General features: G+C 37.2%; 3 protein-coding genes across 6 annotated transcripts; 2 read left to right on the forward strand and 1 right to left on the reverse strand.

Moving 5' to 3' along the window:
* The first annotated feature begins 2,117 nt into the window (after positions 1-2,117).
* On the forward strand, positions 2,118-10,616 carry LOC107190748 (serine/threonine-protein phosphatase 2A 56 kDa regulatory subunit gamma isoform-like). 4 transcript variants are annotated; one of them, XR_001516265.1, is made up of 10 exons: positions 2,118-2,272; positions 2,928-2,990; positions 5,407-5,581; positions 7,289-7,491; positions 7,564-7,958; positions 8,037-8,370; positions 8,465-8,683; positions 8,753-8,983; positions 9,276-9,535; positions 10,241-10,616. XR_001516265.1 is itself a non-coding variant. In XM_015579615.1 (9 exons), the coding sequence occupies exons 1-9, from the start codon at positions 2,243-2,245 to the stop codon at positions 9,423-9,425; spliced, it is 1,800 nt and encodes a 599-aa protein (XP_015435101.1). In that variant the 5' UTR covers positions 2,118-2,242; the 3' UTR covers positions 9,426-9,685. The 4 variants fall into 4 exon arrangements, 3 of the variants coding, with proteins under 3 accessions (XP_015435101.1, XP_015435102.1, XP_015435103.1); XM_015579615.1 differs by lacking the exon at positions 10,241-10,616 and having other exon boundaries at positions 9,276-9,685; XM_015579616.1 differs by lacking the exons at positions 2,118-2,272; positions 10,241-10,616 and adding an exon at positions 2,396-2,769 and having other exon boundaries at positions 9,276-9,685.
* A 1,627-nt stretch (positions 10,617-12,243) lies between these two features.
* On the forward strand, positions 12,244-14,182 carry LOC107190758 (m7GpppN-mRNA hydrolase). Its single transcript, XM_015579628.1, has 5 exons — positions 12,244-12,290; positions 12,400-13,047; positions 13,305-13,470; positions 13,538-13,829; positions 13,932-14,182. The coding sequence occupies exons 1-5, from the start codon at positions 12,244-12,246 to the stop codon at positions 14,180-14,182; spliced, it is 1,404 nt and encodes a 467-aa protein (XP_015435114.1).
* A 67-nt stretch (positions 14,183-14,249) lies between these two features.
* On the reverse strand, positions 14,250-16,137 carry LOC107190760 (heme oxygenase 2). Its single transcript, XM_015579629.1, has 3 exons — positions 15,989-16,137; positions 15,446-15,644; positions 14,250-15,177 (listed from the first exon to the last, which is right to left on the reverse strand). Exons 1-3 carry the CDS (start codon positions 16,089-16,091, stop codon positions 14,748-14,750), a joined length of 732 nt encoding a protein of 243 aa, XP_015435115.1. The 5' UTR covers positions 16,092-16,137; the 3' UTR covers positions 14,250-14,747.
* Between the last annotated feature and the right edge of the window lie 3,571 nt (positions 16,138-19,708).

Below are 19,708 nucleotides of genomic sequence, written 5' to 3' on the forward strand. Positions count from 1 at the left end.
GGGAAATCATTTATAAACGTAATCACCTATACGGTACGTACCTCCAGAACTCTATTTACCAAGAGTTTACTTCGGTAGCATCTATCGATGAACATCGATAAGTATCGCGAACATTGTAAAAATAAAGCGACGCAACAAGTAGTGTAGATATTATGTATCCCAATAATTCCGCAAGTGAATACCGTCCAGTATTATTTACATTCCAGGCATCCAACGCACAACATCGATGAAAATGAATATTTTATCCGCACGACTACTTGCAACAAGTTATAGTTGTTTCGTGCGCTTCTGTGTTAATAATGGCTAGAATCATTATTGCATTATTCGCACATGTACTTACAGCATCGAACCAACAACATTTTTCTTTGTCAACCACTAGATCAGAAGCTTGGAGAACGGAGATTAATCCCTTCTATTCGTTGAGCAACAGTAATCACGAGATCATTATTAAAATAACAATTGTTTGCACCGATTGACAATTGTTCATACATATTTGGATAGACCTTACAACGTTATATGGACAACAGATTCCATCTTCACCAAGTATTCCATTTGGAGCTTACAAAACGTAGATTAATCCCATTATATTGATAATAACAATAAACAACCAGAACACTGTCAAAATCGCATTTAATCGTGGCCAAATACCACTATTTTTTCGATCGGTGGCGCCACTCGTGGCAATTCGCTCAAACTACTAGCCAAATCATACCGACAGGTGCGTGAAAATTTCTAGTGATGAACAAAATGTGAATATCTCAGTAATTAAGCGCTCAAAGTTAACGTTGCTAGTCTTAGAATATTCCCCGCGATTCAATCCGTCGACCAAATGCAATAGAACCCCATAATTAGAGGAATTACTTCTACCAGTGTTGATATGTATGTACATACATATGTACATAGTACTGTATGCAGTGTTGACAGAAATAATTCTTCCGATTATGGGGTTCTGCGGTATTGAGTCGATGCACCATTTTAAGCGCCTATTTACATACTGAGATATTCGTCTTTTTTCAACAGCAGATATTTTCACTTACCTGTCGGTATAATTTGGCTAGCAGTTTTACCGTTTCGCCACGGATGGCGCCACCAATAAAAAAAATATAATAGTGTGCGCGATTAAATACGATTTTAACGGTGTTCCGGTCGTTTATTGTCATTAACAATATACTGGGATTAATCTACGTTCTTTAAGCTTCAAAACTAATACTTGGTCAAGACGAGAGCTGCCAGCATAACGCTATGTATGTACATTATTACATACCCCGGTTTCGCCGGCAAACAATGAAATACTGAAATGATACGGGGGCTTCTGATGCCCCCGAAGTACGGGACAAAAAAAGTCATTGAATGATAGGTCTATTCTATATCTAGTCGATGGTAATACTCCGTTGCTACTAGATTGTTGATTGTTTCACTGTTTGTGGCACCACGGGCTGCCACGGGCCTTTTCGAACAGAGGTTTAGATGGTTAGAGTTGCTTATTAAAAAACTAAGTTTGCACCAATAATTGTTGATAAACAATTTGGATTTAAGGCAGTTCAATAAAGTATCTGTCATTAAATTACTGAGAACACACAATTGATTTCAAATTGCATGATTTTTTTCTGTATTTCCGAAAATGCAGTATGCACCATTGTATATATAACAGCATAAGAAAGTGCTCTCATTCTCAGTGCAAAAGTCACTGGTTGTCAGACTGTAACGGACAACTACATAGCACACATGATTCATCGTAGACGTTATAAATCCCAGCGTCAACTTCAAGCGGTTGATTTGAAAATTCTTCAAACGATACGATTTAATAACTCACTCATCACATCGAGAAACGAATCCATGTATCACCAAGTGAGACCATTTAAACAATTACTCTTTTTGTATATATCATTTTTAATCATATATCAATAACAAAGAAACTATAAGGCATGATATTAACAAGGAGGTAGTGTTCGTGTTATCGCATCGGTAGGGTATATTGTTTACGAATAATGAACGATGAACGGTATTTAAGCGGAAACGAAATAATGGTCGCGCGAAGCGAAAAGAACATTCGGTTCGTATCCGAAAGCTAGGGAAAAAAGTTCAATCGCCAAGTATAGCCAATGGCCGCTGCGAACGAGTGTTCCGTGTCGGAGCCTGGGTAACCGCTGTGATCGATGCGTAACTACGTGTTTTAAAAATGTGTTAATTCGCTGATTCAATTGGATCACGCGTAATCGTTACTCGCAATCGAGGGCAAAATATGTCGAGCCGGCAAACGAAAAAGGAAAAGGTGCGTTCATCGTGTTGCACGTCCTGTCTAAATAGTGAGGTCTGGTCTGGTCTGGTCTGGTCTGATGTGATCGCGTGTAATACGCAACGCGTATGGGCTCTCTCTCCTTACGCTACCTTACGCCTTACGCTATCAGTAATGCACACCTATACGCGATACTGTGTTCCTCCTTCACGCGATAGAGATCGTGGGCACGCGCACGCTTCCTAATAAGAAAGACAGAGGAAGACATATATAACGCATATATCCTGTGAACAGTCGGAGAGTGAGGGGGATAAGGGAGAGAGCGAGAGAGAGAGAGAGAGAGAGAGAGAGAGAGAGAGAGAGAGAAGTATAGTTGGCGAGAAAGGGAAGAAGTAAAGGGAGAGTAAAGAGAGTTCGGGGAAACAACCCCGGTAGTTGAGACACCGAAGGGTGTAGCGTGATTCTCGATTTTGCGACATTCGTTTCGCTAGCACATTTTCACGGCCTTACGTTCCAAAGGACCTGACATTATGGTACATCCATTCAGTCCACTGATTCTCGTTTCCGTCTGTGTCATCGCGCGAGCCGCGAGTTTTGCTGAACGGTACCTCGCGTCTCGAACGCGATTCGTGTGCTGTCGTGGCATCGTGCATTTCGTACAAGTGGTGCAATTTTACTTGTTTTGTTCCAGGATACGTCTAAGATCAGTAAGGACAAGGGGAAAAACGGCAAGGATGGCGAGTCAGGTGACGAGGTGAGGTTATATCGCCCGTTCCATGATCCTTCGAATCGACATAACTCGGCTCGGTTACTAGTTTTCTTCGATACTCTTATTATACATATATCATCGATTCTTCCTAGCCTAAACATCTTTTACTCTTTTGTACCTCTATTTACGTTGCTAACCGTTTCATTTTCTATACGGTTAAATATTCTCCGATTATTAAATACCTCTCCCTCGAGAGGTAATTCGGTGTCCATCTTCAACCATTTGCCTACCTAAAATGTTTTTCTTCGCGAGGGTCGTGCACGCGTGCAACTCAACCTGTATACATATGTACGTATTCTACGTGTGGCTTGTGCATTTTCCGCGATCTATATTATACAGTATTCCAGCGTGACCTCTCATTCATTGTCAATCAACGTTTGCGCACCTTGGAAACGGTTTTACAGTTTTTCTCGAAGAATCTTGCTGAAACATTCAATTGTCGGATTTTTTTTCTCTAGTTTCTACTAACTGTAAATCCGACGATGTGCAACCCGGAAATGGTCTGACCCAAAGTACCCCGATATAATTTACTGATATCTTCCTTGTGATTTCCTAGTCATGCTTTTAGCTCTCGTTCGAAACAGTTAACGGCATTTGACGTTGCTGGAAATTTGATACATTTCTTGTTTGTAATTAACGAGTAATCAAAGTTCCATACACGACATGAACGGATTGAGCGCGCGCGCGCGCGCGATTTGAAGAAACGCTTACCTCACCTGCATTATTTTCACCGTAAAATTGTTTAGTACCTAGAAAACATTTGTTTCATTTCTCAAGGCCATGGAGGTCACTAGATACTCGTTTTTAAAAAATATATTTACATATTTAGATGCCATCGACACTCTAATTAGCAAAAAATATATGCGACCTTGAGATCAGTATTTTACGTTTGTTTAAGCAATGGAAAAATGTTTTCAAATAAATCTAAAATCTTGGGATACTTATGTTTAGTTTTTCATCGTTTCATGCTGAAATTCTGTATACATACATACATTTGTATCGTGATTGTGTGATATTTGTCTCGTCGAACCTTTAATTACAGCGACTTAAATGATTTGACTGTTTTATACCGTTAACGTTTATCAGGAGAGATAGGAAGTAGAGATAAATAGAAAGTAATGGGTTTGTGACAAAATTGTTTCACTTATAAACGCGGAACTGCCTCGAAGTTGTAACGTGCACGCATACGAACGACGTGTAGAGTTTAAGAAGCTTATGTAAAAGTAAAGTGACAAACAATCGGTTATGATTGATCGTAATCATTCGAATCGTCATTACAGTTCTCTTGTAACTATTTATTTACACAGGTTCCAAAAGTCAGCGAATGTTACTTTAAGCACAGACTTGCATAACTGCTTACTACATAAGGCACGCAAACTGTACACAAAACACACGTTTTTATCTGCAGTACATATCAGTGTACATTATTAAATTTCCATCGACTGTTTTATTTCGTTTCATTCTGCTCGATGTATCGAGTACACTTCATCTTTGGAATACATAGTAGAAAATTGATATGGAATAGTAAGTACAAAGTGTGCGTATGCATGTATTTACAAGAATATTCAAGCAATCACAAAAGTATCTTATGAAAATTTGTGCTAAAAGGTAGGGGAGCTCAAAGAATATTTAAATAAAAATCCAAGTGTGATAGACAAAATTTCATCCCTTACATATGTACAATTATTGTTACACGTCATGCTTCCTTAATCAACTGCACACGACTACACTGTCAGCTAGGTTCCTCGAGATGAGGTTTTGTGATTGGTGTTGAAGTCATTCTTGCGCAATCTGTATAAATATTTTCATTTGACAACATGCGGGTATTCTTTAGTGCGCCAGATTGAAGTAGACTTAGCAGATTATCCTATACATTTGCCAAACATACCTTCAAGTAACTGTCATCTTTTTTGGCCACTAGAAGATGCTCTAAATGGACATCACTTCAGATGAAGGGTCAAGATCAACAGTGCATAAATGGTTTCAAGATCACCTACAAAACTTCTCTCATGGAAGCCAGGCATTAACGCAACGTTGGAAGAATTGTATCCAATGTAATAAGCATTACTCATAGATTGGCATACGCATTTGAAAATAATTCTTATACATATACTAGTTAATTATTGAGAGTGGGACCTAATGAAAATACATACGTATTAGAAATTTCGTAAACGTTCTATCATAACAGTGCGTTGATATTGGCTTGAAATTATACGAGTTTTAAATTTTTTGAAGAAAGAAATTCCTAAGAACAAGAGTTGGATAAAATTGTGTGTACAGTTTCATGCATGTATTGTGTCAGGCACTTCACTGATCAAATTTATGTTCATTTGATAAATCTTTGAACTTTGGAGCTTAATTCTATTATGTCATTAGTGAATTCTTCAATATGGTGTTTCAGGCCAATAAGGTAGCAGGAGGACCACCTATGACGAGTGCACCACCACCGCCGACGTTGATAAACAAGATCAAGTATCAACCAGGCGGTCCTGTAATAAAAAAGGACAAGCGACAAAGTAGTTCCAGATTCAATATCACGAAAAATCGAGAACTTCAAAAATTGCCGCTTCTCTCTGGTAAGTAGTTGTTTACCTTCGAGGTGAATTCCTTGATAAAACAGATTAGAAGTTTGTGGGAACTGTATGCATATGTATGTATATGTATGTATACATGGAAGACAGGACATATAAATGAACTGTGCGCCGATAATAAATCCCTCGATTGGATTAATTGTCTTTCGATCGATATGTAATAATTAATTATTTTATTTAATTGCTGATAACGATAACATTAATCAAGTAATAACGGTTTTACTTAAATAAATGTTTATTTCGAAATTTCCTACAATACTAGTAAAAGTTCTACGGAGAAGACGGGGTATACCAAGTAAGAACGCTCTGGCAGTTACTTTCGGGTTTTTTCTTTTTATTATTTTTAAATTCTCGGACGCCCAGGAATTATGAAGTAGCTACACGTCAAAGCATATCGATTGTAAGGCGGGGTGGTGGTCCTGGCATGCGCACCACAGTATCATTCGCGGCGATTCTCAGCTTTCTAACGTAAACAGTCCTTAGCCGTCGTTGATATCGACGGCATTTTTGTCCAATTTCAATTACTTCCATCTTTCCTATTTTTCGAGGTGATTCGGAGTCGCGGTCATATTCAACGATCATGCGGCGCATAAGTTAACACACCTGAAATACACACGCGTACACGAACGCGTAACGCCGTATAAATTTCGAGAGATAGCGTACTTTTTGCTCGGAAGAACGGTCAGTTACGCCGAAGCAACAGATTGTTATGTGAAGAAGGAAGCCGGTGTATAGAAAAGTGCCGCACGCCCCGTAATTCATCGAGCAAAAAAGAAGGCAAGCTTCCGGTGATAATATCGTGAACTGTGAACACGGATAGCTACGTGAAAGCAGAATGGTTCACGTTGACGGATATCCTTTTGCATCCGGCGGTTTGCCGAAAAGTCCTAGCTTCCATCAGGGTCTAGCCTTAGCCACGGTACTTTCCCGAGAACCGAATAAAACTTGCCTGATCAGCTTCACTTCGCATTACCAACCTCTACGGCCTTTGTTAATCGGTAAAGAAACACTGAAAGTTTATTTATCACTTTTGAACCCAGACCTAACAAACTTACCCGAGATAAAGAAATACATAGGGTGTCTATGGGAAGAGAGCATGTGCGTGCGTGCGTGCGTGCGTGCGTGCGTGCGTACGTACGTACATGCGAGCGGGCGAACCCGTTTGTGGTATACGTGACCGACAATGAGAAGTAATATACAATGTATTCGAAACATTATGACAATGGGGTAAATAAATATAAAGAGAACAGACCCGTGGAATTGTCCAATAAAGAGTTGATGGAACAGTCCAAAAGATATGAATAGTATTGGATAATTGAAAACAAAATAAAAATCTACACATAGATCTTTCGGTGTGTTTTTTTGTTGTCGATAAATCACGGTGATTCGAAAAGCTATTTATTTTCCCCGTGAAGTAGTCCGGGTAAAATAAAATAGAAAACTTTATTAGACTTCGATAAATTTGTTGTTTTGCCATTTATTGTTTTCACGTTCGATAAAATGCATAATGTCTACAGTAGTCCGTGAACACGTTCAGAAGAATCGGAGAAAGAATCCAGAACGGAGTTTTTCGAGAGATATATGAATTGTTTGTGTGCATTCCGTGTATCCTGATCTTTAAATGCATGCATATGTGCATACCTACGCTTATGTATTCGATCCATATAAATTCCATTTGATTTCTCGTTTCAGAGACGCAACAAGGAAACGAACGGGAGGAACTTTTTATACAGAAACTACGACAATGTTGCGTTCTCTTTGATTTCGAATCTGATCCGCTATCGGATTTAAAATGGAAGGAAGTGAAACGTACCGCTCTGCACGAGATGGTCGAATACGTTACCACGAACAAAAATGTTATCACAGAGGCTATATACCCCGAGGCGGTGAACATGGTAAGTTGGAAATACCTTAACACTTTTAGTAGATAAGAAGGAATCATTTTTAACAGAATCAAGCTTTTATAGTTCGCAATGAACCTCTTCCGCACGCTTCCTCCGTCATCGAATCCAAACGGTGCCGAGTTCGACCCGGAAGAGGATGAACCGACTCTGGAAGCAGCCTGGCCGCACTTACAGTTGGTTTACGAGTTTTTCCTCCGGCTATTAGAGTCTCAAGACTTCCAACCCTCCATTGCGAGACGCTACATCGATCAGAAGTTTGTCTTACAGCTTTTGGAGCTATTCGATTCGGAAGATCCACGGGAAAGGGATTTCCTTAAAACTACGCTTCATAGGATTTATGGAAAGTTTTTAGGGCTTAGGGCATACATCAGGAAGCAAATAAACAATGTTTTTTACCGATTTATATACGAAACTGAACACCACAATGGCATCGCCGAACTCTTAGAGATCTTGGGAAGGTAATTTTTTCGTTGCTTCTTGTTATAAATAAATAAAATAGCAAAATCGCACGCGTATTAAATCCCTTGTTCTTTCAGTATAATCAACGGTTTCGCCTTGCCACTAAAGGAGGAACATAAAATTTTTCTATTAAAGGTGCTTTTACCTCTACACAAAGCCAAATCACTGTCCGTCTATCATCCGCAGTTAGCGTATTGTGTTGTTCAATTTCTGGAAAAAGATCCGTCGCTAACCGAGCCTGTTATTCGGAGCTTGCTGAAATTTTGGCCGAAAACACATTCCCCGAAAGAAGTGATGTTCTTGAACGAGCTAGAGGAGATTTTGGATGTGATCGAGCCTGCCGAATTTCAGAAAGTCATGGACCCACTGTTCAGGCAGTTAGCGAAATGCGTTTCATCTCCACATTTTCAGGTATTTTTTTTTTTAAGCTTTATTGGCGATATTCTGTAAGTTTCATCTGTAATATTATTTCGTTTATGTTGCATTTCACTTGATTGTCCTCTAGGTGGCTGAAAGGGCCCTCTATTATTGGAACAACGAATATATAATGTCCTTAATATCGGACAACTATTTGGTCATTTTACCTATTATGTATCCAGCATTCTACAGAAATTCCCGCAATCACTGGAACAAAACCATTCATGGCTTGATTTACAATGCATTGAAGCTCTTTATGGAGATGAACCAAAAAGTGTTCGACGAATGTACTCAACAGTATTATCAAGTATGTAATCACGATGACACAGAAAACCGGATAAGAGCATAATATTTATACTAACTGCAATACTTTCAGGATCGTCAGAGGGAAAAAAGGCTCATGAAAGATAGAGATGAAGCGTGGATGCGCGTGGAAACCTTAGCTATGAGACATCCAAATTATAATGTGTCCGGTAAAGGTTTAACAAATACTATCGCCAACACTACGATATCACAACAACAATTGGATAGCCCACCACCGGACGAAGATGGCGATACGGATCAAACGCCGCTCACTTTGGAAAAGATAGAAGCTAAGGCAAACGAGGTATGGTTCCGTCTGCGCTCTAGAAGAGTACCGCATGGTTTGACAAAATTTGACAGTGTTTCTCGATACTTTGTGTTGCTACTATGGTCATGTCCTTAACAAACACTTACAACAACGTAACAACCAATGCTACGAACATGGTTCTAGTAACCATATGAATTATTAGACGAGTCATCGTGCTACAATTTGATAAAATTGAAATTAGTCGTGCATATTGTGGTTATCGTTGTTGTTGTTGTTGTTGTTGTTGTTGTTGTATGGTGATTCATAATGTGAATATTTTTCATTATAGGCAAAGAAGATGACAAACACCAATAAAACTAAGCCACTTCTGCGAAGGAAGAGCGACTTACCCCAGGACACGTATACAATGCGGGCATTGTCCGATCATAAACGCGCCGACGAGTACCTTGTCACACCACCGGATCCCAACAATTGCTAGTCTCTACCGCAATCTCTTCCCAAGTATCCTCTCTTCTGCTGCAGTGATATTGGGAGTTAGCTTTTTTGGAGGGGAAACGAACATGGCGATGAATCCAATCGAATTCGACCGTATGTCTAACAAAAGCTTTATCATACAAATACCAGACATTGTCGTAACCATCTCCCCCCTTATATCAAAAATGTCAAAGTCTATCTCATTGTCTCTTTTCTTTATGGTAACAAAAAAAAGCTTTCTCTCATTGCACCCAGCACTTTTGGAAGACGTAATCGTGACCGTAGTAATGTACAAGATAAAGGTACTGAAGAAAAAATAACTGATAACTTCCTATATACTCTTCGAGACGATTTACGTAACGAATCGCGTGAATGATCGCAAGCATTAGTTACTCGCTATTAAAAGTCATGATACACAGAAAAAAAACATAGCGAATAAGGGTCCTAAGTATGTATGCATATACAGAGTATTTTATAAATTGTAGATTTCTTGCGTATGGGGAAATCTATCGCTGACAATAAGACAGTCTTCTCTGCGAGTAAATACGCTATCGTCTTTATAATTAAGTAAAGGTGATCGAGATTGGGTGTACAATTATCGCCTACAAGTTGAAATGATTCTCGATCAATCTATTTATAAAAGAATCCAGTTTGAACGTTGTCTTGCATCTAGCGGGGGATTTTCTTCATATTATAGGAATTTATAGTTTATTGAGCACCCTATATATAATATATAGGGTAATATATACATATATATGTGTGCGCGCGCGCATAGTTTAGTATTCCTGAACGTACTACTTTTATATCTGTCGTGCCTAGATGCCTGTGGAACGCATTCGCAAGAATCGCCTCTGCCAGAGGCCTATAATTAAGAATCGTTACTGAAGAAAATAAAAAGGGAAAGCATCGAGTTGTAAACGTGACGTTACCAAACGGTACAATCGACATCACGAATTTTTTCTGAGGACACTTGCATAAACCGTTACGTCGTTGCCTCGTCAGTTTAGCGGTTAATCGAGGAACCAGAAGAAAGAAGTTATTTCGTCGCTGATATAAAACGAAAACAGTAAAAGAAGAAGAAACGTGGAAATTAGCGATGCGATTAAAATTGAAAAAAAAAAAAGGCGAATTTAATTAAAAAAAAAATATCTTTAATCTTTTACGCTGCTGGCAGGCTGTTATGTTAAACATTGTGTAGGGGATGAACTTGTTGAGAATAGATAAACGATTAGCACGTACTATTAAATAACAAAAATTAAAACCAAATGAGATAAATATAAAAAAAAATTATTTACTATTTAATCGTCCTTTGGGAAGGAGGATCGCTGTTTTTGTTACTATAAACCATTAACGACACTGAGTATTCTTGTCGATAATAGTTTTTATTATCCAGTGCGGTGTAATCTCGATTAAATTTTCTTACAAAGGAATCACTGTATCTTCGTAATTTTTTATTTAGTAATAAGCAAAAGGTATTTTTTCATGAAAACATTTGTATCGAAATATATTATATAATAGTTTCAAACGTTTCTACCAACATACTTTGAGAGTTTGTGTATTGTACTAATTCTCTATTCATTTCATTTCTCTTGATATGGTCATCGAGATTACATTAGCCTTTTCGATAGTTGAAATCAATCTGAGAAAAAATAGTAGACCATAGTGTTTGAGAGAAGCGTCTTTCTCGTAATGTGTATGCTTCGTATGATTGTCTCTTATTACGTTTATTCTTTCACGTGTGTCATGAAAGATATTTTCGTAAACATGTAAAATAACATAGTCATCGAGGAACAGTCCTTTAAGTTTCTCGCGCTTGAAGACTGTGTTAATGGTTCAGGATTGGACGAGTATTATCTGATCTTAAAATTCTCGTTTCTGCATACTATCAGGCTTGTATGCTATGTACAAAATGTAAAATGACATTTACTTTCGTCCGTATACATCGTTACCTCGAGTCGTTACTTTGATCGGTTGTTCTACAGTTTTTATAGTAACAACAGAGCAGCCACAATCGAGTACATACTCTGTAGAGTAAAGAAAGATCGAAGTGTGAAATAACCGACCATGTTTTGTGTAAGGGGGAGCAAGGATATCGATAGAAAAGAAATTAGGCAGCTTGAATCTCGTAGGGAATTCCTGTTCTTCCTTACGTAAAGTTTAGATCATCGTAGGTCGTGAACGAAGGAAAATGTTAAATAAGAAATGTCCGCGTGTACAGTGATTTGCTTCAAACCTAGAAATACGAATTACGACGAAACACATCGGAGCTGTGTATCAATGTTCGATTACAGAAATTTTTTAATGATCGCCTGTCCGATCGATTCGATTCCATGCATGCGTATATTCATTTACAATTTGTTCGAAGCATAATTTTATAATACATAAATAATTACATCAAACCGAAAAAATTACTCCACCTATTTAAACAATGTTTACTACTCGTTCCACTTTCATTTTAATCGAAAACTGAAAATTTTACGAATGTATTTAGTCAAGTGACAATTATTAGAGTAAGATAGTGTGGAAATCGGTAAAAGTGAAATTTTTGGCTGGCTACGCTACGCCCGCGCGAACTTCCCTTTACACCGTGACACGAGCAGAATTATTTTCAGTCGCCACCTACGACTAAATGCTAAAAATTTTTTGCCCATAACTAATACCACGATTAATCGTACGATGGCACAACTATCTGATTCAGGTAGCAGCTCTACGCTCACCATCCTGTTTAGTGTTCACTGTTCTACTTATATATACTATATAGTATATAGATCAGGTTAGTGTTGCGCGGTGTTGCGCTGCGCATCGTCGTTGCATTACTTAAAATGGTGGATCACTCGGTGCCGTCAGACATTCTTGATGATCTCAGCAGGTTAACTTTCCTGATAATCTAAATAGCGCCTTATAATATATTTCGTTGCGTTCAAGGTTTTCTTTATCGTTCGCTTTGATTTTGCGAATAATGTGTATATTACTTTCAGCCGATTCATCATCAATGTGCCCGAAGAAGAGCGAAAAGATTTGGTTCGAATATGTTTTCAAATCGAACTGGCTCACTGGTTTTATTTAGATTTTTATTGTACAGATGAAAATCCAAAGCTTAGACGATGTAGTATGAGAGAATTTGCTACACATATTTTCTTTCACGTACCGTTTTTAAAACCACACGTGGCTAATATAGATAATATTCTTGAACAGTGGCGAGAATATAAACAAAATGTTCCCACGTTCGGAGCTATTGTATTGAATGAAGATTTAACTAAAGTATTGCTTGTACAGAGTTATTGGGCAAAAAATAGTTGGAGTTTTCCTAAAGGCAAAGTCAACGAGGACGAGGATCCGTCTCATTGTGCCGTGCGAGAGGTTTTGGAAGAAACTGGCTTCGATATTTCAAACCTGATAGATGAAAATGAATATATCGAATCAGTGATAAATGAACAATTACTGAGGTTATATATAATATGCGGTGTTCAAAAGGATACGAAGTTTCAACCGAAAACAAGGAAAGAGATAAAAAATGTGGAATGGTTCTCTTTAGCAGACTTACCCAACAATAAAAAGGACATGACGCCGAAAGCGAAAATAGGAGTTGGTCCCAACGCATTTTTCATGGTAATTCCGTTTGTAAGGTAAGACAACAGAATGATAATTACCCAGTTCTCGCGACTATATGTATAGCGTGGTCGAGAAATGTCATTCATTCTTTTACGACCGCGTTATATCGTGGCTAGAACTATATACCTTGCTTATGTCACATGTCATACAGAATACAGAAAATGTATCTTTCAATGATTTAAATTATACCTTGAGATGTACGAAAATGTACAAAAATTGTTTGTATTTGTTAAGATTGTTTGTTTTATGTTTTTTGCCATTGTTAATGCAGGAGAATGAGACGTTGGATACAAGAAAAACATTTACGCGAGAAAAATATAAATACAGTACGAAGACATAGACACAAGTCTCTTGGTGATGTTGAAACTGTTTCCAAAGGCAAACGACAACAACAACAACAACAACAACTACTACTACTACTTCCTCATTCTGCTCAAGTAATTACGCTCAGTATGTTGACGATTGTACGTTGTACATGAATACGTTTTCATGAATATTTTGCAGGGTGATGTTCTGAGCTTTAAAGATTTTAAAAACTTTCGACAATCTAACACCTCACCCGCACGAAGCCGTCGTAGCATGTACGACAACAAAAACGCTGTGTCAAAAGCAGCCATTAAACGTAATCTATTCGGTGAACAAAACGAAGATGAAACTTCAACTGCTCTTGCCAAACAACTAATGGATAGTCCACAGAGTCAACAGACTTGTGCGTCTCTAATGGATCCCGCAATCCAATCGGTGAAATGCAACGAATTTAACGAAAAAGCAAAGGCTTTTGTCAATGGAATTAAAGGTGTAGTATGTAAAGATACTTTTCAGTTTTGTACGATGCATTCACAGTAATGTTTTGCAATGTAATTTTGCTAAAGACAAAATTTTTCTGTTAATTGATAAGTATTTCCACATCGGGAACACCAGAGTGCAGAAATTTCCGATGGAGATATGAAGGTCTTATTATTGGGCAAAGCAGCAAGTATATTACCGACAGATTTAAAGACTGCATCTTCTTCGTTTGGTGCGACGGATTATACTGCACGATTTCTTCCAACAGAAGATTTTAGAGCCCAAAAACATTCCACGCAATTGTGTTCAATAATTTGGGAACACTTTAAATTTGATAAGCAAGCAATACTTAACTGTTTATAAATTGATTTTAAAGAAACAACTGTCGTATCTTTTAAAGAAAATAAGAGGTCGTGTTTGACAAGCCTGTGTTTATAGTTATATGACATTTTTATGATATTTATATAAATTTGCGAATAATCACGTCCAAGAATTTAGAATTGTAAACTCCTATGATCTCACAACAGTGTCTAGTTAGATTGTACTTGGTTCTCGAATGATTTTCCCATGTACAATGAGAAACTTGTAAGATGAATATTACGTAATTAATCCGTAATGCATATTAAGTATTCGACGGCTTTATATTTTAATGATGTATACACGGTAACTAAATTACGATTACGAAATTGTTCGCCAATATTGTTGTAAAGCAAACTTTATGATAACTACAGCGGAGATAACACCTGTTTGGCAAGATAATTTGTTTACAGAAATTTTTCAGTTCGCATGTACTTAGCTTTATGTACGGTGAAGATCGTATGTATACTGTATTCTAACCAACAAATTACTGTACAGTGATGAGACGACAAACTAGAAAATGATTTGATCAGCCACATTGTTTTAAAAAATAGACAACTACACACTTTTGTTATTTGTAGAAAACAAAGACCAAAACAATTAACGTAAAAACAGCAATAAAGTACAATATTTTTTTTAAGATAACAGTGCCTGCACCTCGCACACTTTTAATAATCTCGTTATTTAATGCAAAAACTACTTTACTCTCTTCAATAAGTTTATTTCGAGTGTCTTCGTCCAATATTTCTGCAATCTTGTTTGTTGTATCACGTATATTTCTTTTCAATTCATAGATATTACACGGAAAATCTGTAATACTGTTACCACGTGTCTGAATTTTCCTAAATGGTACAACTTTTTGCATAAGCTGTCTTTTTTTTCGTAAAATGATTCCGCCGCTAAGAAGACCCATGTACAGATGGTAAATATATGCTATCAGTAATATAGGATTAGTATCTTCTACTTCCCGTAAATGAATCAAATATTTGACGACACTGTCCCTAAAGTATGAAATGAACATTATAGGTAAACTTCAAAAACAGCAGACCTAACATATTTTAAACAGAAATATGTATGAAAGTAAAAGCAATGGCTAATAAGAACAATCAAGTTCTTGGATTATGTTAGACTAAGTCATTTTTATAATAATATAAGTGACGAAAACATGCACTAAATTATATTAGAAATATTTATCAATGTTCATTGATTCCATGTGCAATAACAGGTAGACGAACGAAAGGAAATACAAATATTATAGGAAGACCGTACCTAGGACTGTAGTTTTTCATCCATTCATCTCCTAAATAAAAATCTAGGTCAAGTTCAAAAGCGTTTGTACGATAAAGTTTATCAAGTGGAAATAACCCTATCTTAGTATTTTTCAATCTGATCATAGCACCTTCTAAGTATCGGAAGACTTCGTAAAATACCAGAAGACCATCTGCCCATACGGAATCATTGAGAAATCCTGTTGAAAGTAAAAGATGTTTGGCAAAACTATATAAGAAACATTATTTTATCTGTCTATATACTTGCTATTAACTTCTTTTGCAAGGACCTTGTTGCATATTGCATATCATTTGATATAGTTTTCAATGTACCTTGTATAAAGTATGTTTAATCGTATTAAAAAAACATAAAAAATGAACAAAGATTGAAATATTATTTATGTATGTATGTTGTAGATATGTAAATATTGTACATATATAGATTCTAACCTATATTAAGAAGATCTTTACGACCGAACAAAATTTGTTAAACTACGAAATCTATTATATAAATAGTTTGATCGAAACGTGTAGTTTGTCTTACCAAATGCTAATTTTGTATTCACTAAAGTATCACTGACTGTATGAATTTCTTTTGTGGCATTTCGCATTTTTTTACAAAACGAGTCTCCATCTCGGTTCAACATTTTGATAAAAATACTTTAGTTCCCAAAGCGATAGCATGAAACTAAAAGAAATCGTTCTGTCATACTTCTCGTCAATTTTGTACGCATATACAATATATATATATATATATATATATATATATATATATATGTATACATATGTACTGATATACATATAGTATATATCACTGACCGAATCTCTGATAGATAAAGGAATCTTCACGCATACTTACGTATGTAAGTAAGTACAGCAATTTATTACATAAGTATACTTACTCGCCAATCATAAATCTGCGACGACCTTACGGAGCTGTATGAAGTTTTAAAGATCGTATAAAAGATTTGTAAAATACCTACAGATGAGGGAATTATTTGCAACAGATAAATTACATTATTTGATAAGTATAAAAAATATTCAAGCCGATTTTGATTCACTTTATCAAATATTATTATGTATCAGTTGTACATTTTCTTATGATTGTATAAATTTTAAATAAAAAACGATCAAAGTATACAACACAACACAAAAATATTTCAGTTTACCGAGTATGTAATAGTTAAATTACTGTTACCTCGTACATGTAAACAGTAATTAAGTAAAAAGCGTTACTACATAAATTTATACAAATACTGTTGTAAATTGTATACTTTCCTACAATTATTGAAATAAATAATAGCAAAGGAGTAATGCAACCTCCTCGGTTGTACTGTGTTCCTTATATTAAGGGCCGAAAACAGCCGAGTTCGTGGCTCAAACTTGTAATTTCGGAAAATTGTCTATCTTTGTCGCACGTTCGGTGTATATTAATCGCCTTCTTTGTCTAAACCTCTTCGATCGTCATGCTTTCATAGTACGTACCAGGGACTTATTAAATGCCTCTAAAAGTTGGTGGCACGTACATATCCTTGTCTTACGCATTACAAAGCACCGCTAAATGGGCATCATTTTTCTTCGTCACGCATTACATTCGAAGTTTAAAGAATGTAGAATAATACTATCTAACGGCTAGGATCCAGAAATTACAGGAACATTGTTAAAATCACATTTGTTTGCAACGGTTGACATTATATCGCGTCATGCGTACCCCGGTTAGTTCACTTTGAATAGCTCTTACACCGTTATACGGATAACTTTCGTCTAGACAAAGTATTCGAATTATAGCTGAAAGAACGTAGATTAATCTCCTCTCTTTGAAAATAACAATAAACAACCAGAACACTGTTAAAATCGCATTTAATCGCGGAATACCACTAGGTTTTTTTGACCGGTGGCGCCATCTGTGGCGAATAGCTGAAACTGCTAGCCAATTATATGGCTACCAGTTTCAGCGGTTCGCCACGGATGGCGCCACCGGTCAAACAAATAGAGGTACTCCGCGATTAAATGCGATTTTAACAGTGTTCTGGTCGCTTATTGTTATTATCAATAACAGTGTATTAATCTACGTACTTTCAGCTACAAATTAAGTGCTTCAGCTAAACGATAGCTGTCCGTATAACGGTGTACGAGCTGACCAAAGTGAACTAACCGGGGTACGCATGACCAGATACAGTGTCAACCGTTGCAAATAAATTGCGATTTTAACAGTGTTCTGGTCGTTTATCGTTATTGCCACTGACAGGAGATTAATCTACGTTCTTTCAGCTACAAGTTGAGTGCTTGGTCAAGACGAATCAGCCGTGATAGGGTAATAATCTACATTCTTTAAACTTCGAATGTAATGCATGACGAAGAAAAGTGTTGCCTGTTTAGTGGTTATGTAATTGCAACAGCTTTCGATCGGATTTACATTCCTAAACGAGTATCAGTTTTCCTCGTCATGGATTACATTCGAAGTTTAAAGAACGCAGATTAGTACTCTCTGGCAGGTGGGAACCAGTAATTACAAGAACATTGTTAAAATCTCAATTGTTTGCAACGGTTGACTCTTTATGTCACGATGCGTGCACCGTTTAGTTCACTTTAAATAGCTCTTCCAACGTTCTATGGACAAGTTACGTCTCGATCAAGCATTCAGTTTGAAGCTAAAAGAACGTAGATTAATCTCCCGTCATTGAAAATAACAATAAACAACCAGAACACTGTTAAAATCGAATTTAATTGCGGAATACCACTATTTTCGACCGGTGGCGCCACCCGTGGCGAATCGCTGAAACTACTAGCCATATAATTGGCTAGCAGTTTCAGCTAATCGCCACGGATGGCGCCACCGGTCAAACAAATAGTGGTACTCCGCGATTAAATGCGATTTTAACAGTGTTCTGGTTGTTTATTGTTATTTTCAAAGAGAGGAGATTAATCTACGTTCTTTCAGCTATAAATCGAGTACTTTGTCTAGACGAAAGTTATCCGTACAACGGTGTAAGAGCTATTCAAAGTGAACTAACCGGGGTACGCATGTCGCGATACAATGTCAACCGTTGCAAAGAAATGTGATTTTAACAATGTTCTTGTAATTACTAGTGTCCAGCCATTAGAGAATAGTAATCTACGTTCTTCGAACGTTGTATCTAAGGCAAAACGAAGAAGAATCATGCCCTTTTAGCGGAGTAAATGCGATAGAAACGTTTTGGCAATCGGGTTGCCGCTCCATAAGGGTCAGCGTTGATACAGCCGTAAATAATTTGACTAATTCTGGGGTTCTGCAGTATTGGGTCCACGCATTTAGTCGTCAGGAATAATTTCAGATTAACGACGTTCATTTTAAGCGCTTAATTACTGAGATATTCTCATTTTTCCATCACTATGAATTTTCACTCACCTGTCGGTATGATTTGGCTAGCAGTTTCAGCTAATCGCCACGGATGGCGCCACCGGTCGAAAAATAGTGGTATTCCGCGATTAAATGCGATTTTAACAGTGTTCTGGTCGTTTATTGTTATTGTCAATGACAGGGGATTAATCTACGTTCTTTAAGCTACAAATGGAATGCTTGGTCAAGACGAGAGCTGTCAGTATAACGTTATAAGAGTTTTCTAAAGTGAACTATACGGGGTACGCATGACGAGATACAGAGTCATCCGTTGCAAACAATTGAGATTTTAACAATGTTCTTGTAATTACTGGTTCCCAGCCGCTAAAGGGTACTAATCTACGTTCTTTAAACTTCGAATGTAATGCGTTATGAAGAAAAATGATGGCCGTTTAGCGGTGTAAATGACATCGAAACCTCTTGTAATTGGGGTTGCCGCTTCGTAAGGGGTCAACGTTAATACAGGCGTAAATAATTTTACTTAATCTAAGGTCTGCAGCATCTGGTTCATGCATTAAGTTGCCAGGAATAATTTGAGACTAATGACGTTCATTTTGAGCGCTTAACTACTGAGATATTAGCATTTTTCCATCACTATGAATTTTCACTCACCTGTCGGTATGATTTGGCTAGCAGTTTGAGCAATTTGCCACGGGTGGCGCCACCGGTCGAAAAAATATTGGTATTCCGCGATTAAATACGATTTTGATAATGTTCTGGTCGTTTATTGTTATTGTCAATGACAGGGGATTAATCTACGTTCTTTAAGCTACAAATCGAATGCTAGGTCGAGACAAAAGCTATACGTATAACGGTGTAAGGGCTGTCTAAATGTGAACTAAACGGGAATCGTATCACGGGAAGCTGTGACTAGTACGTATATAC

Source organism: Dufourea novaeangliae, unplaced genomic scaffold, assembly GCF_001272555.1.
Source record: "Dufourea novaeangliae isolate 0120121106 unplaced genomic scaffold, ASM127255v1 scaffold196, whole genome shotgun sequence".
Taxonomy (NCBI): domain Eukaryota; kingdom Metazoa; phylum Arthropoda; class Insecta; order Hymenoptera; family Halictidae; genus Dufourea; species Dufourea novaeangliae.